The following is a 17,246-nucleotide window of genomic DNA, read 5'->3' as shown; positions in this document are numbered from 1 at the left end:
CAGACAGTCCAACGCAAATGAAATGACAAGATTACAAATATGTACACTAAATGCAGAATTGAAGTAACACGAAAAGCTCCCAAAATTGGCCAGGCGTGATGGCTGACGCCTGTAATCCCAACACTTTGGAGTCTGAGATGGGCAGATTACTTGAGTTCAGGAGTCTGAGACCAGCCTGGGCAACATGGTGAAACCCTGTCTCTACCAAAAATACAAAAACTTAGCCAGATGTAGTGGCGTGAATCTGTAGTCCCACCTAATTGAGGGGGGCTGAGGAGGAAGGATTCTTTGAGTTCAGAGGGGTGGACGTTGCTCTGAATCAAAATTGTACCACTATACTCCAGCCCAGGTGACAGAGTGAGACCCCAACTAAAAAAACAAACAAACAAACAAGAAGTTGCAATGTCTACAAAATTTAACTAAGGAATATTCTTAATTTTTTTTAATGAAAGTTAGAGATTTATCAGATTATCAAAATTACAGTTATAAATACATGTCCTTTTATAGCTGGATAAAATCTTTTATTTAACATATCTTTATCTGTTGTTGAATAAAGGATTATAGTTTATAGAGAAAAGTATGCTTTCCTATATTTCATGCACTGACACCTCATATCTGTCACAGCCTTCTAAGCCTAAAAACAGTTGAGTTTAATAGGCTATTATGTTATATGGAAGCCCTGGAGACAAACGTAAGCATGACTATTTTGCCATGCCAATTTTATCTGAGTCCAAATAATTACATGTGCAAACTAATAGAAGGTCTTGTTTGGATAACTTTAAATTTTATAACTACTTACTAAAGTCTACTAAAGTTGGGTGTCAATTTACTGATCTCTCTCCTGGATGTGTGGTAAGATTGAAGGAGAGGATTATTTGACTATGAAAAGAATAGTGAAAGGAACACCATTTTTTTTCCTCCAAATATAGTTTAATAGTAAAAAAAAATTTTGAATTACTAATCTTCTATATAGATAAAAATAATGGCAAGTTCAGTAGATTACTGTTTGCCTAGGCTAGAGATAAAAAAGTGGAATGAAGAAATGTTCTAAAATTGGATTATAATGGTAGTGTAATCATATGCAATTACTAAAAATTATTAAATTGTATACTTAAAATGGGTAAATTTTATGGTCCATAAATTACACTTCAATTGAGTAATTTTAAAAAAGCAAAAGCAAGACTGAGTCAAGATACATGGGCTAGCAGTCACAATATTTGGAACCCATTTCTGGTTCTGCTTTTAGCCAACTATATTGACTGGACATTTTCACTTAAAATCCCTAAGATACATGAAAGAAGGAGTTTATATCCTTAAGAGAAAAAAGAATAAAAAGTTACCACTTATATTTATTTAGTTTACAATTAAATTTATACATTAAGAGCAACTTAAGACAAAAGGAAAGCGATGGCCAAGGAGTTTATGAAAACAATCTCCAATGGTTGTCTAAGAACTACAAATTCAAAGAAGAATGGAATAATTTTTTTTATTATCTAATGAGCAAAGATTCTTAAAACTGCTAATCCTGCCTGGCGTGGTGGCTTATACCTGTAATCCCAGAACGTTGGGAGGCTGAGGCAGGAGGACTACTTCAGTCCAGGAGTTTGAGACCAGCCTGGCCAACATGGCAAAACCCCACCTTCACAAAAAATACAAAATTTAGCTGGGCATGGTGGCACACACCTGTAGTCCCAGCTACTCTGGGGGCTAAGGTGGGAGGATTACTACAGCTTGGGAGGTCAAGGCTGCGGTGAGCTGAGATCACGCCACTGCACTCCAGCCTGGGTGACAGAGCCAGACCCTGTCCCCAAAAAACAGAAATAAAAACAATCCTACTAATCCCCAAAGTCATTGAGGCAATTGTCTTTACCATTGGAGGAAATGTAAATTTGCACAACTTGTTTCTGGGATGGCAGTTTGACACTCTGAAAAAGACTGTTTTTGTCTTGTGTCTGTGCAAAAGCCATATATACTTATGGGGCTATCCAGTATGCTTTCAGAAATTTAGGTATTAGGATGTTTCAAACAGAAATATTTATGGTTTAAAAAATTTTAGAAAGATATCTTTCCACATGTATGCCTTGCATTTCTCTTCCTTTTCTTTTTATTGATTTCTTATCTCTTCCTTTCTTTCTTCCCTTCTTTCTTTTCTTTCCTTCTCTCTCTCTTCCTCCTTTCTTTTGCTTGTTTATTTTTCAGCTGTGCTCTTTAGGACAATGTTGAGCATAAGTACAAAAGCTGATTAAAAATATTTTTGACCCCTTTCTCTGATAACATCTCAGGCATCGTCTAAGAATAGAAAAAGAAAATACTTATTTTAATAAAATTTATATTAGAAACCCAGAGAAAACATAATATATAATAGAAAAATATCAAAAAAGTACAGGCTATGCCTGTAGACTTTCTTCAAGATTAAAAAAAAAAATCTCATATTGGGAGTTGTGATCCTTTCATTTGCTCAAAACTTGTGTATTTCTGTTCTTTGTTTTTCATTGTTCAGAACTGCTAAAGAAAGTTTTCTTTTTCTTGGTGTTATGCGAGTCTCCAAAAACAATCTGACATGCTTTATCATTTTTAGATACTCTTGGAAGGTTTTAATAAGATAAGAAACACTGGTTTCCTGATGAATTTACATCTTGTCAAAACAAAAAAGAAGGAAATTTCAACACCATTGGGGGTCAGAACATAATATTCTAAAATACGGCGCCTTGGAATGCTGAGTACTTTGAACTGAAGGAGATTGAGAGGGCCTCAGAAACAAGGTCCTTCTGATCTTCTCTAATCCCCTGCCCTGTGACCTGCAGCCAGGTGAGTCAAAGAAACTGAAATCCTCTCCTACATCAAACCTTGAAACCTAGAACGCTCACTCACTGACCTTTTCTCTTCTCCCTGATAGACTTTCATATGACAGGTGCCCTGCCCTATATGTGGAGGGAAGAAATGCTACATACAGGGAGCAAGAAGAATCCAAAAATACAGGCCTTGTTGAGTACCCCCACCACTTTCCGTTGATTACGGTTAGATTATATTTTATTCCAATTCTATTTAGTCACATGTATTCATTTCTTTCATTCGACTTAGCATAAAATCATAAGTTTTCCCTGGGTTTTTGTCTTGCTAAGCTGTTTTTGCTATAGAAACATCAGCCATGCCCCTTGTGATGGTTATGAAAAATGGATTATCTTTTTGCCCCTACATCATGTGCTCCTGAGTTGGTACCTCTGTCCAGCATAAACTTGGACCACGACCAGGCTCAGCTTCACCTGTGCTCCATGAGGCTCACTTCCTCACTGCACTGTCATCTTTATTCAGATGGCACCTCACCAGCACTTCCTTGGGTAAGACCACACCCTCATCTTCACAGTCCTCATTATCATTTAGAGCGCTACCTGATGGTAAAGCATAATTAAGTTGTTTCTTTGTTTATTATCTATTGTCATACTAGATACACGTTCAAGTATGTATGTGACAGTTTTGCTCTTCGGTTCTCTGAACCATTCTGAGAGAAGTGTCTTGAGTAGGGTAGATGACTAATAAATATTTGCTGAATACATGAATCCTTAGACATTAAGGTGCAACTGGAGTGAGAATAGCAAGAAGGAGAATTAACTGACCCAACTCTAGGATAACATCTCATCCTAGCTGATCTAGAATAGAAGGCTGGGCCTCACTTTCACAATCTCTGATTCAGTAATTCTGAGTTAGGACCCAAGAACTTGTATTTTTAAGAAGATCTCTAGTGAACATCATGCTTTTGGTCAAGGGATCACATTTTGACAATCACTGATGTAGAAGAACACTTGGGGTTAATAACGTTTTACATCATTCAAAATTATTAGAATAATTATTGTTATTTAGAGACAGAGTCTTGCTCTGTCACCCAGACTGGAGTTCAATGGTGTGATCATGGCTCACTGCAGCCTTGAACTACTGGGCTCAGGTGATCCTCCCACTTCAGCCTCCAGAGTAACTGGCAGTAAAGGCACCTGCCATCACGCCTAATTAATTTTTGTAGTATTTGTAGAGATGGGGTTTTGTCATGTTGCCCAGGCTGGTATCAAACTTCTAGACACAAGTGATCCTCCAGCCTTAGCCTCCCTGGGTGCTGGGATTACAGATGTGAGCCACTGTGTCCAGCAAAACTATATTTTTTAAACAAGCAAATTATTTAAATTCTTTATTAAACCAATTTCTATCTCTTCTCTTTAAGAATCAGCAATGACTTATCCAAGGTTGTAATTCTTCAGAGATACTTTCTATTGGATAACTAGTCAAAATCAATGTTATACCTATAATTAGGATACTAAGTCAACTTTTAAGTATACTAGAAGTGATTATATGTAGAATTCTGCTTTTTTTTTTTAAGGGGGAAACATTTTTACTTTGATAAATATTTAAAATACTGTGATAAAATGCACCTACAATTTATTCTCTTAACAATTTTAAGTGTACAATTCAGTTAAGTATGTTCACATTGTTGTGCAACCAATCTCCAGAATTTTTCTACCTTGCAAAATTGAAATTTTATACCCATTAAACAGTAACTCACCATTTCTCCCTCTCTGAGCTCTTGACAGCTACCATTCTACTTTCGGTTTTTATGAATTTGACCAATCTAGATACTTGGTAAAATTGGAATTATACAGTATTTTTCTTTTTGCATCTGGATTGTTTCACTTGGCATGATGTTCTCATAGTTCATTCATGTGAACCACGTAGCATGGTTCTTTTTAAAACTTAATAAGGTTCCATCATATGTATACACATTTTGCTTGTCTTTTCATGCATTGATGGACATATGGGTTAATTCCACCTTTTGGCTATTACGAATAATGCTATTATGAACACGAGTGTACTAATGTCTTTTGGGGATCTTGCTTTTAATTCTTTTGGCAATATATCCTGAAGTGAGATCGCTGGATCATATGGTAATTCTATTCTTTGGTTTTTGAGGAAACTGCCATACTCTTTCCTACAGGGCTGCACCATTTTACATTCCCACTAACAGTGCACAAGGGCTCTAATCACTCTGTATCCTAGCCAATATTTATACCCTGCACTTTTTAATAGTAGTCATAGAAAAGGGTGTGAGGTGATATCTCACTGTGGTTTTGATGTGCATTTTCCCGGTGATTAGTAAGGTACGATGCTATTTTGTTGTTGTTGTTGAGACGTAGTCTCGCTCTGTCACCCAGGCTGGAGTGCAGTGTCGTGCAGTGTCGTGATCTCAGCTCACTGCAAGCTCCGCCTCGCGGGTTCACACCATTCTCCTACCTCAGCCTCCTGAGTAGCTGGGACTGCAGACGCCCGCCACCACGCCCAGCTACTTTTTTGCATTTTTAGTAGAGACGGGGTTTCTTATGTTAGCCAGGATGATCTTGATTTCCTGACCTCGTGATCCGCCTGCCTCGGCCTCCCAAAGTGCTGGGATTACAGGTGTGAGCCACCGCGCCAGACTGTACAATGCTATTTTTAAACTGGGTTCTGACTCAGTACAGGAGTCCTGTAGGCCAGAGAGCACATCAGGGCAGGGCCACCATCAACGAGACCTGACTTGTCTCACGTGGGTCCTCGCTATTTCTAAAGGTTTCCACATTGTGTGATGCACATGACACCAAGCCCCCTCTCTCCCATTTCCCTGAGGATTCCTTTCCTAAGTTTTATTTCCTCACAATTCACTCATTAGCAGTATTTATCCCTTATGATTCAAATCAAAATGTTCTTTTAATTTTAGATTCTAGAATGACCTAGAAGATTTTTCTTCTGTGGTCTCAGATCACTTCACTTATAGCCTCGTTTTATTTGGTCTCTTCTAGCTGTCATTTCCATCCATGTCTCCCTCAGTTGATACTACACAATTTTAAGTAGGATACAGGTATTTCTCTTCTTTCATTCTTCCAGAGTTCTATAGGTTGCTGGGTACATAGTTGAAGACAAATAGGTGTTTTAACATTTGTTACATGGTATATATTAGTGTTATACAAAGCAGACATCCTAAAATTTTACTAGCTGATCTTCATGGATCCTGAGTACTGTACCCAAAATTGTACCTTATTTAATCTGAATAAAAATGGAATCAGACTATTATAAAGGATGTGAAACCCAGTTTGGTAGACTAATTCCATTCAACCTGGGAACCTTTATTATTAATGTAAAATGGAGTAAAGTTAAATATGATGAATCATTATTTATTGTTATACCTTTGCTACCTATGTTTTATTTTTGTAAACGACTTCCTCAAACCCAGAACAGAGTCAGATTACTACATTATTTTAAAATGCAGTATGCATTTGTTGGGCATTCATTGTTTCTTTTCTTGCTCTTACACTCGCCATCTTTACAGCATGCAAAGACGGCTATTCAAATAATATCCCTCCTGATATATCCAGGTCACAAAATAATATTTTCTCTAAGACAAACATCACATTATTATAAACTAAGTGCCAGAATATAAGAGCTATTCTAATATTGCATTCTAAAATAATTGCTTTGAATCCCAAGTGCTTAGAGAACAAGTAAATGTATCTGCCTATAATTTTCAATCAGTCACTCGATTGTTCAGAGAAGTAGTTGACAGTATAAGTACCCTGTATGTATTTTATTCAGAGGAGGGGAGAAAACAGAAAATTTGAGGCTAAGGTAGGCTGACAAGTTGATTGAGAACACCAGGGACCTTCTGCTTTTCAAACATAATTGCGACGGCTCTATTATGTAATAGCACAATGATTTTCAAAGATTATAATAAACACATGCAGTAGCAAAAATAAATAAATAAATAAAATTTAAAAACCTTCCCAGCATTCTTACCTGGAGGCAGATCCTGTATTTTGGGAATATAAAAGCACTCCCTGAAGTGCCTCAGTTTATCTACCTCATCTAGGTGGAGAGCGACCCTCTCATCCGTTGGGTGGCATTTGAGTTCAGTCGCAATGCGCTGCACTGTGTCAGCTGGCAGCTCAAGAGGTGAAGGCTCCATTACAAGTTGTTCTCTAAAACTGAAAGAGAACAACAAAACATAATCTAGCCACCATAATTTTCCTGCAGAAAATGAGCCTTTTAGGTAATACACCTTTTGTTTTCACGAAGACTCCCCTTTTCCCGACCTCAGGAATAATATACTTAACCAACCAGCGTTAAACCCCGAATGAGTTTTTCTCATATATAAAAAGAAGGAAATAGGTCCAGTGTGGTGGCTCACGCCTGTAATCCCAGCACTTTGGGAGGCCGAGGTGGGCGGATCACTTGAGGTCAGGAGTTTGAGACCAGTCTGGTCAACATGGTGAAACCTCGTCTCTACTAAAAAAATACAAAAATTAGCTGGGCCTGGTGGCAGGCACCTGTAATCCCAGCTACTCAGGAGGCTGAGGCAGGAGAATTGATTGAACCCAGGAGGCGGAGGTTGCAGTGAACTGGGATTGTACTACCGCACGCCAGCCTGGGTAACAGAGCAAGACTCTGTCTCAAAAAACAAACCAAAAACAAAAAAAAAAAAAAGAAAAAGAAAAGAGAAACAAAAAAATAGTAACTTAGAGATAATGAAATGATTAAATTAGATAATAGTGCTCAGGACAGAGTAAGTTCCCAGTAAATGTTAGCTCATTCCATTCTTCTTATCTAGAAACATGTACCACACTTGTGGCTTCCAAATATATATAACGTCATCACCTTTTCCTCTAGGTATCTTATGAGGAGATAATGGTAAGGACGATCTTTGTCAAAGTGTAAAAAAGCAGCATCCCACTTAGCTTGTCCTTCTCCAGATCCCAGTTCCACTGTTCCACTCCCAGTTGTTCTTGGATCATGGTTTTAAAACTATGGACATATTGAACCTGAACAAAATCCTGTTTTGTGAGTGAAAATCATATTCATGGAAAATGTAACTTTACTTAAAATGTTAGTATTTTGTTCATATGAATACCAAAGAGATTCATCCACCTGTTGCTGTTAATAATTATAAATTTTTTCTTTTTCAACACCATATGTATTATCTTAGAACAAACGGGACTGTTTGATGTTTCTTGAAACCACACTGTATTCTGTTTAATCATCATGCGACATTTCCCACTTTCTGGAAAAGGATAAATGACAATGGAGATTTAATCACATATGTTTTAAACTTCACCCAAGCTTGTTTGTTTGTTTATATTTCTCCTAAGTTTGGTTTTTTAAAATTGAACAAAATGATATTGCAGGAAATAAAATTTCTTTGGGCCAGATTTACATATAGTTTTGCTGATTTCATTTAATTTATGCATTTATTTACTCTTTCAACCAATATTTATTTGGTACCTATTATGTGGCTCCCAGCACTGGCAGGACAGCATTGTATGAGAGAGTGCATAAGTGCCAACCCTTATACAGTTTAATTTTAGCAGAAGAATAGAAAAACAATGTAGTTTCAGATTTAAGAGCTATGAGGAAATAGCAGAGTAATGGGACAGAGTGACTGGAGTGTGGAAGAGCTACCTTAAAGGGTCTCGGTTATCTTTCTGAGAAAGTGATAGATGAGCATTTCTACATCATGTCAAGACCTGGACCTGGAGGAAGCTGGCAACAAGTGCAAAGGTCCTGGGGTGGAAATGGGCTTGGCTTGTTCAACTAAATGCATTAGGGAGGGAAAAAGAGGGAAGGAGGAATGACAAACTGTGATATGCAAAAAGCAAAGGCAGAAGGTAGTCACAAAGAAATTTGGGAGCCAGAAAGAAATTTGAAATTTTATAAGTTTAATGGGAAACCATTGGGGAGTTTTGAGTAGAAAAGTAATGTGATATAATTTTACATTAAATAATAATCACTTTGCTCCATAATGAGTTATTAAAACAATGAGATACCATCTCACACCAGTTAGAATCGCAATCATTAAAAAGTCAGGAAACAACAGGTGCTGGAGAGGATGTGGAGAAACAGGAATGCTTTTTTTTTTTTTTTTTTTTTTTTTTTTTTTTTTTTTTGGAGACAGAGTCTTGCTCTGTCGCCCAGGCTGGGGTGCAGTGGCCGGATCTCAGCTCACTGCAAGCTCCGCCTCCCGGGTTTAGACCATTCTCCTGCCTCAGCCTCCCGAGTAGCTGGGACTACAGGCGCCCGCCACCTCGCCCGGCTAGTTTTTTGTATTTTTTAGTAGAGACGGGGTTTCACCGTGTTAGCCAGGATGGTCTCGATCTCCTGACCTCGTGATCCGCCCGTCTCGGCCTCCCAAAGTGCTGGGATTACAGGCTTGAGCCACCGCGCCCGGCCCACAGGAATGCTTTTACACTGTTGGTGGGAGTGTAAACTAATTCAACCATTGTGGAAGACAGTGTGGTGATTCTTCAAGGATCTAGAACCAGAAATACCATTTGACCCAGCCATCCTGTTACTGGGTATATATCCAAAGGATTATAAATCATGCTACTATAAAGACACATGCACATGTATATTTATTGCGGTACTATTCACAATAGCAAAGACTTAGAACCAACCCAAATGTCCATCAGTGATAGACTGGATTAAGAAAATGTGGCACATATACACCATGGAATACTATGCAGCCATAAAAAAGGATGAGTTCATGCCCTTTGTAGTGACATGGATGAAGCTGGAAACCATCATTCTGAGAAAACTATTGCAAGGACAGAAAACCAAACACCGCATGTTCTCACTCATAGGTGGGAATTGAACGATGAGAACACTTGGACACAGGGTGGAGAACATCACACACCGGGGCCTGTCGTGGAGTGAGGGGATGGGGGAGGGATAGCATTAGGAGAAATACCTAATGTAATGGCGAGTTAATGGGTGCAGCAAACCAACACGGCACATGTATACATATGTAACAAACCTGCACATTGTGCACATGTACCCTAGAACTTAAAGTATAATTAAAAAAAAATTTTAAAAAAGAGTTGAAAAGGTAGGCCAATTAAGGCTAACACAGTAGTTCAGGAGATAAACGGTGGTGAATTAAATTTGGTGATGAGGGCAAAGGTAGAGGGAAGAGTGTGGATTTATGATACATTTTGGAGAAAAAGTAGATAGGACTGGCGGATAGATGATTTCTAGTGAGGACAGGTAAGGAACTTTCTTTTAGCTTTGGGGTATGGGCAAATATGTGAAATATGATGAAATAAAAATACCTGGGGAAGAAACATTTTGAGTAGGGAAATTGGAGTTCAGTTTAGTGGACTGGTTGTGGTGGTTCATGCCTGTTACCCCAGCACTGGGAGGCCGAGGCAGGGGATTGCTTGGAGCCATGAGACCAGCCCGGGCAACGTAGCAAGACCTCATTGCTACACACACACACACACACACAAAGCCAGATGTGCTGGCACTGGCACGCACCTGTGGTCCTAGCTACTGAGGAGGATGAGGTAGGAGACAAGGAGTTTGAGGTTGCAGTGAGCTAATCGCACCACTGCACTCCATCCTGGGCAAGAGATCATGGCTGTTTTTTTAAAAAAATTCTATTTAGGATATATTAAGTTTCCAATAAGTATTGAACATGCAGGTAGAAATGTCAAGCTGGTCATTGGATATTTGAGTCTATAACTTAGGGGAATATTGGATCACAAGATATGTTTAATATTTTTCAATTCAGACTGTACTTAATGCCTAGAATCCCTGGGGGCCAAAACTAACACAGAACTGAAGCTCTAGAATTCAATTCAATCTCCATTCTTCTGCCTCCTCCTCTTTTACCTTAACTAACATACACAGTGTTTGGTAATAAAGAGGTGCATATCTGAGTGTTACATAATGCCAGTAAAACAGACATTATTCTTGCACTCTCTATTTTCATTCTTATACTTTTTGGGCTTCTTCCTTTCTCAATTAGCATGATCTCCAATGATAAGCCATTCTTTATATTCCTAGACAAAGATACCAAGCTTCAGCATTGCATGTTTTTTACTTTGATATCAGTCGTGACTCCTAACTGCTTCAATCCATGGTTCTGTACAAAAGTGTAGGATTTCAACATCGACGGATGGTGCTTTCAATATCTGACCATAAGTATTATTTGTCCTCCACATGAAATTTTCTATTTCTGTGATTTTTGTCATGCCATTTCCTTTGCCTAAAACGCTTTGCTCCCCTTCAACTTGTTTGGATTCCAGCCAACCTTCAAAGACCTAGCTCTAATGCTTTCTTCAAGAGGCCTCTTACGATGTCTCAGGCAAAAGGAGCCTGTCTTCCTCTGAACACCAATAACAATTAGGAGCACACTTATGTACTTTACTTATGAAAATAATACATTCGAAGCATATGAGAAATACATCAAATCTATTGAGGAGGGAAAATGGAACCCCTAAATAAACTAGTATGAAATACCGCAAGCCCCCCACCCCCCCAAAAAAAGAGAATAATACATTCTACCAGGCACTATATTTATTTGGACATATGTATGGTTAGAAAAGATTAGAAAACATTTGCTATGCCTAAAACTCGATTCTAAATGGTTATGATTTCTGATGAAGGAACCCGCATTTTGAAGAGACATGACTGTGTCTCTACCACTTGGCATTATTAATTGCCTGGTCATAGTTTATTAGACCTCTGTTGGACACTTAACCCACTAAAGACAACATAGTTTCATCAAAAATCTGTGAATTATTCGCTGTAAAAGATCTAACCAAACAGTGATGATGTTTAGCTGAGCATAGAATCAAATTCTTTCAGGAATCTGAGTTGCGGGATATGCTTATTCATTCAGTTAGGTACAGGAGCTGGAATTTAAAATAATCACACATAGAAGCTATGAAATGCTAGGGTCTAGGAGGAATACTGTCATAGAATGACTCACTTTTCAAAGAAAACAGAACCACTGATTGTTAAAGCATGAAAAGCACGAAGTGATTCCAGCAGCAAGTAAGAGTCACTTAGTTACACAATGGCCAGGGATTGAGCAGCTATGTCTCCTGAAAAGGTGACAGGACAAGCCCATCTTGAGGGTCACTGAATCCTTCATGAAACATGCTATGTGCAAGGCTCTAGGGGATCCATCTTTTGGCTATTCCTAAAATTCCATGAGATGTTTTTCTGCCTTACTATCAAATTAGTCTTATTACAAACATGTTACTTATGGTAGCTGGACTGAGTTGCTGTTCTACCCTATTGAACTGAACTCCACCTGGGGGCCTGAATCATGTTTAATTTATCTTTATAGACACCTCATTTAGACAGAGTACCCCTGCTGCCAAAGTGGCAGTTCGAGAGAGTAAACAAAATTGGTTGATGAATTATTTGACATAATGACATATTACTAGGAGGACACCCTCTCTCATTTGACCATATGAGAAAGACTTAGACAAACATTTCTAATGAAATTCAGAATCAAGAGAGTTTGCCTTCTATTTGAGACTTTCTTTGGGAAGTCAGCCCTTTGAGTTCATTGGAGGTGACTTTAAACTCTAAGTGGGGTTACTTTAAGAGATTAGTTTGTTACCAACATATTCTGAATAAATTTCAGCTTTCCTTATTTTAAAAATGATACTCATTAGCATCATTCTATCTGTATCTTATTTAATCCTTGTAATAATCCTGAGGCATTAGAATCCTTTTCCTCCATATCAAGACGAAACCCTGGCACAGACAGAGTAGAAACAACAATGGACTAAAAGGATAGCAGAGTGCACAGTAGGGTACTTAACCATGCCTGAGATGCTGCGTCCATTGTGCTGGTCTTCGGCAAAGCCCATGAATGGAACGCACAGAGCACAATTCCTCATCGGAGCCTTGAACCTCTCACTTTATTTTTCCTTGCATGTTGCTTCCTGAAGTGTGTGTGTGTGTATGTGTGTGTATTTCTTCAGCTCATTCCCTTTTTCTTTGGCTTCTTTTTTCAGTCCTACACTCAAACTGCAAAGGACCACAACTTATGTATGAATTGATTTACCCCCCCCCCCCACCCCGCTTTTTTTTTTGAGACGGAGTCTCGCTCTGCCGCCCAGGCTGGAGTGCAGTGGCCGGATCTCAGCTCACTGCAAGCTCCGCCTCCCGGGTTCACGCCCTTCTCCTGCCTCAGCCTCCCGAGTAGCTGGGACTACAGGCGCCCGCCACCTCGCCCCGCTAGTTTTTTGTATTTTTTAGTAGAGACGGGGTTTCACTGTGTTAGCCAGGATGGTCTCGATCTCCTGACCTCATGATCCGCCCGTCTAGACCTCCCAAAGTGCTGAGATTACAGGCTTGAGCCACGGCGCCTGGCCGATTTACCCTTTTTAATCCATCCTTCCCAGTCCAGTTTCAGCTAGGCAAAAGTTAAAAGAGGCTGGTTACGCTCCTGGGTACACATCTGGGGTACCTTGAGATACTTCATGGGCATAGTCTTCCAAATGACAGCACCCTGCCCTACTGCACCACTGTGCACAACTTCGCATAGACTCAAATACAGTCTTTAGTTCCCAGGATAGCACAGTGCACTCACTCTAAGGATGCAATTTATTCACTCATACTAATTGCTGCTTAATTCTGCACTCACCCCAGCAGCTAAGACAATTAGTGTTCACAAGCCATAATGTTATGCCATGTTTGGTTTGCAAATAAAGTGACATGCTCATATTTTGAAATGAAGACATTAAATCCAAACTCTTAAAAACTTCGACTTTTACATATTTTACAAATTTTCAAATTTTACATATTTAATGTTAATTTTATCAAGAGAGGTGACATACATACCATATGGTCTCAGGCAAGTCACCTAACTGCTCTGTATGTCAATGTTATTGAAAGTTAAATTTTACTCTATTCAAAGGATTATGGTTAAACTCAAGTGACATTAGGTCCTTTATAAAAAGATAAAAGATAGTTCGTAATTTTTTAAAAATTATCAATACCTTCTGATGGACAGCACCAATGTGCCTTCAATTGAGGTTTGGAAATTGTGCTTTCACAGTTTTATTTAGACAGCTACAACTTTAAAGTAAAAAGCTTGTATAATAATTAAAAACTGATTGATTTTAAGAAAATAACAGAATTCAGAATCTCCTAGTCACCCACTGATTTAGGGCTAAATAGTTAAATAAATGGCCGTGAGTGTCCAATAGTTAATCTTTACACAGTTTCACATTCACGCCTGAAATAAGCAAATTGTACATAGGAGTTCAAAGTTTAGAACCTCACTTAAAAATATGTTGAGAAAGTGTGTAGTTTTTCATTAATAAAGAAAACAGGAAAAACAATATGCATATTCAGCAAGATTCTTTAGGCATATCATTGAGAAATGGGTAACATTACTGTGTTACAAGTGTATATTTCATATCTAGGATATGAATTACTTTCTGAACACATTAATGAAATCAATACATTTGTTTCAGTGTTACTATTAAATAACACCCCATTGGCCTCAAAATAAAAGCAGAAAGGAAAAAAGAAAATCTAGTATATTTTTTAAAAGTGTATCAACTTTCTCTTCTTAGGTTTCATAAAATGAAAGGGGAAGAAACTCTGTTCAAGAATAGGCATTTTCACTTCTCTAAATAAATATTTAGTATGACTACTAGCGGCATAAGACAATTAAAGTTACCAGAAAACAGTAGACTTAAAATCTGTTTAAGAATATCTTTCCCTCATCTGGAGTTTGACCTAATCTTGCCGTTTAAACTCAAATAAGAACAGGCCTAACTTTGGTTTGTCAAATGTAACCACATTCAGTGCACTATGGACATCAGTTATTTTCCATTACATTGGTAAAGATCTCTTCATTTAACCCATTTCTAAAGGCAGGGCCTTTAGGAAGTTCATACCAGTTTTATTTACAAAAATAATATGAAAAAAAAAGAAGAGAGCAGCAGAAAAAAAAAAAACAACAACTCTAAAACACTATGACAAGGATTCTAGCTGACAGAAGTTTCATTTGGAAAAAACATGGAGTAAACATTAGGGTAGAGAGTTTTTATCAGTGCCTCAAGCTTACCAGCTAGGATTCCAATGGGGTGCTTGGCTCCCAGAATCTGTCCAGGAAGCTCTCAAGAATTCCTTGCAAATGTACAGGCCAGATCTTAGAGTAAGAAATTCAAAGAACTGCTCAGACTCCACCCAGTGGAGAATTTATAAACATACTTGTACTTTACTTCCTCTCCTCTAACCAATCTGTAATCTCCAGCCACTGTCAGAAATTTAAGCAACGTGTGCTCCTGCCCCCCATCTCAAATGCCAGAGCCTCCAGTGAGGGCTTCTTTCCAGAAGCAACTTTGCTCTTTAAACTCAGGTAAACAAGCACTTGTCCTTTAACGATATAAATCTCTGACCCCTGAACTGATGAGTTTGTCCTAGAGCTAAACTCCAAATTTTGCCTTAATTCTTCAGTTTGAGCTCTGGATTTTTGAGACAGTACCCTCCGTTAAATACACTGAGAATTTTCAGTCTGATGGCCGAATCTCTGACATTTAATGGGTAAACTTTTTAGTCAAAAATTTAAAATAGGCTCTCAATTCCAGAATACATTCTATTGCCTAACATGTGAATTAAAAAAAAAAAAAAAAAAAAAAAAAAAAAAAAAAAAAACTCCTAGGTAATAAATCTGGACAGTTAAATCAAGGAAGAAAGAAAATCTGAAGATTCAAGTGGAAACTAGCCTGGCAAACTTCATTAATGCAAATTGTTCATTTAAGTCTGTGAATTGTCTTTTGTTCTACTTTGACTACCTCTTTAGGCTTATTCTTGAGCTTGCGTCTTTTGATGAATATCCTTGTAGTTATAAAAACTAAGAGCAAAGACTTTCAATATTTGGACTAAGGATGAAGACTGTGCCCGAATAATTGAATGACTTTTGCACACCTATGCTTTGTTTAGCACCCACAACAAATCAAGTAAAGCGTCATTTAATCATTTCTATCAAGTGCTCATTGTATAACCCTGAGCAATTCACTTAACCCTTGTGGAGGCTCGGTCTCCTATTTATCAAATGAACTTAAAAATACCTTCTTCCCAAGATTATTGAGATGATAAAACCATGCAGGTAGAAAGCCATAGGTACCATGACACTTAAGTCAAAAGTGACATATTGCCTTTTTTTTTAATCTTAAGAAACCAGACAGAAAGTACCACTCTCCAGTTTCCAAGAGAGGCAGATAAAGTACATGAAATTACTTTAATAGGAGTAATTAACCAGGGAAAAGAAAATATATTTCACTTCATCAATCCTATCCTTGCAATAATCCTATAAAGTAAGTAGTCCACCAATTGATTGACTTAGAAGAGTAAAAATTTGAATCCATTCAGGAAATTTCAGAAGGTGTAATTTTTTTGCATCTATTCTGTGGTGTATGCCTTATGCTGTAAAAACTTTGGAAGATTACCAGGCTCTAATGTATGGGGAATGAACCAGAGGGCGGATCTGTGTCATTTTTGTGTCACTCTTTTAAAAGATTGACTATAGATTTAGAGAGACAGATATGGACATCGAAATTTTGTTTTCATAAAACCTTGCTTCTTCTAAAATCTTACAATCATATGATTAAAAATTTCATCAAAATATTATCTTAAAAACTACTGTTTAACTCTGTCACCTTTAAAGAACTTGCTTGGAGGTCTAAGCTATACTTCTATTTCTTATGTTTTACACATTTCTTTTTTTCTTTAAATTTGTTACATTTGAGGAATAAAAATAAAATCCTAAGCCCCTAGACTAACTGAACGGACACGCTCTTGGCCAAGGGGATCCCAGAGTAAACTTGAAAACTAAGTTTTTGGCCATGACAGGATAGGAAGTGGAACACATACCTCCTCCATCACTAACTACGATTGGACTTTCTGCCCTGTGGCTAAACAGAAACCAGTCATTTCAAAAGACTCCACCAATGACATCAACCATCACCTGATGTTATCCCTCCCTTTTGTGGTTTGGAACAAAAAAAGAATACTGATGATGGAGCGTTTCCGGCTAGTCTATGGAGAATGTGCAGTAAAGGCTTTCATGTCCTCTGCTTCACACTGGGCTGAAAACTGCCCCCTCAGATTGTATTAATGCTGTCATTTTTTGAACACGGATCCCATGGAGAGGCATGAAACTCCATTGTGCATGCGCACATTTCTCCTTTCATAAATATTCATGGCTCCCTCTATAGCTTATTGAATATGTATATTCAGCTACCCTGCTCAACACAAATTTCTGTTTCCTTTGCCCCTCCCTCAAAATGTCTGTTTCCAGCTTCTGACCAGAGGCTACACTTTTCAGAGGTCAGAATTGCCACCCTGCAGGCTGCAACCCTTTATGTGAAATGAAGCTCTCCTTTCCAAATGTACAAACCTGTCATTCTTCAGTTGACACCTTCATT

At 38.1% G+C, this 17,246-nt stretch overlaps 1 protein-coding gene across 2 annotated transcripts in view; it reads right to left on the bottom strand.

The window, feature by feature from the left end:
* Positions 1-15,010, bottom strand: part of LOC105492610 (kynureninase) — a 175,279-nt gene extending 160,269 nt beyond the window's left edge. The window contains exons 1-3 of one of the 2 annotated variants that reach the window (XM_011759824.3): positions 14,885-15,010; positions 12,624-12,820; positions 6,808-6,995 (exon numbers count right to left, since the gene is read on the bottom strand). In XM_011759824.3, coding sequence (XP_011758126.1) covers positions 6,808-6,995; positions 12,624-12,646 — 211 coding nt within the window. In that variant the 5' untranslated portion in view covers positions 12,647-12,820; positions 14,885-15,010. The remainder of the gene's footprint in view (positions 1-6,807; positions 6,996-12,623; positions 12,821-14,884) is intronic. The other variant, XM_011759825.2, reaches the window with a different exon arrangement.
* Positions 15,011-17,246: the final 2,236 nt, after the last annotated feature.

The sequence above is a fragment of the Macaca nemestrina genome, chromosome 11, assembly GCF_043159975.1.
Source record: "Macaca nemestrina isolate mMacNem1 chromosome 11, mMacNem.hap1, whole genome shotgun sequence".
In the NCBI taxonomy this organism is placed as follows: domain Eukaryota; kingdom Metazoa; phylum Chordata; class Mammalia; order Primates; family Cercopithecidae; genus Macaca; species Macaca nemestrina.
This window is presented reverse-complemented; position numbering and strand designations above follow the sequence as displayed.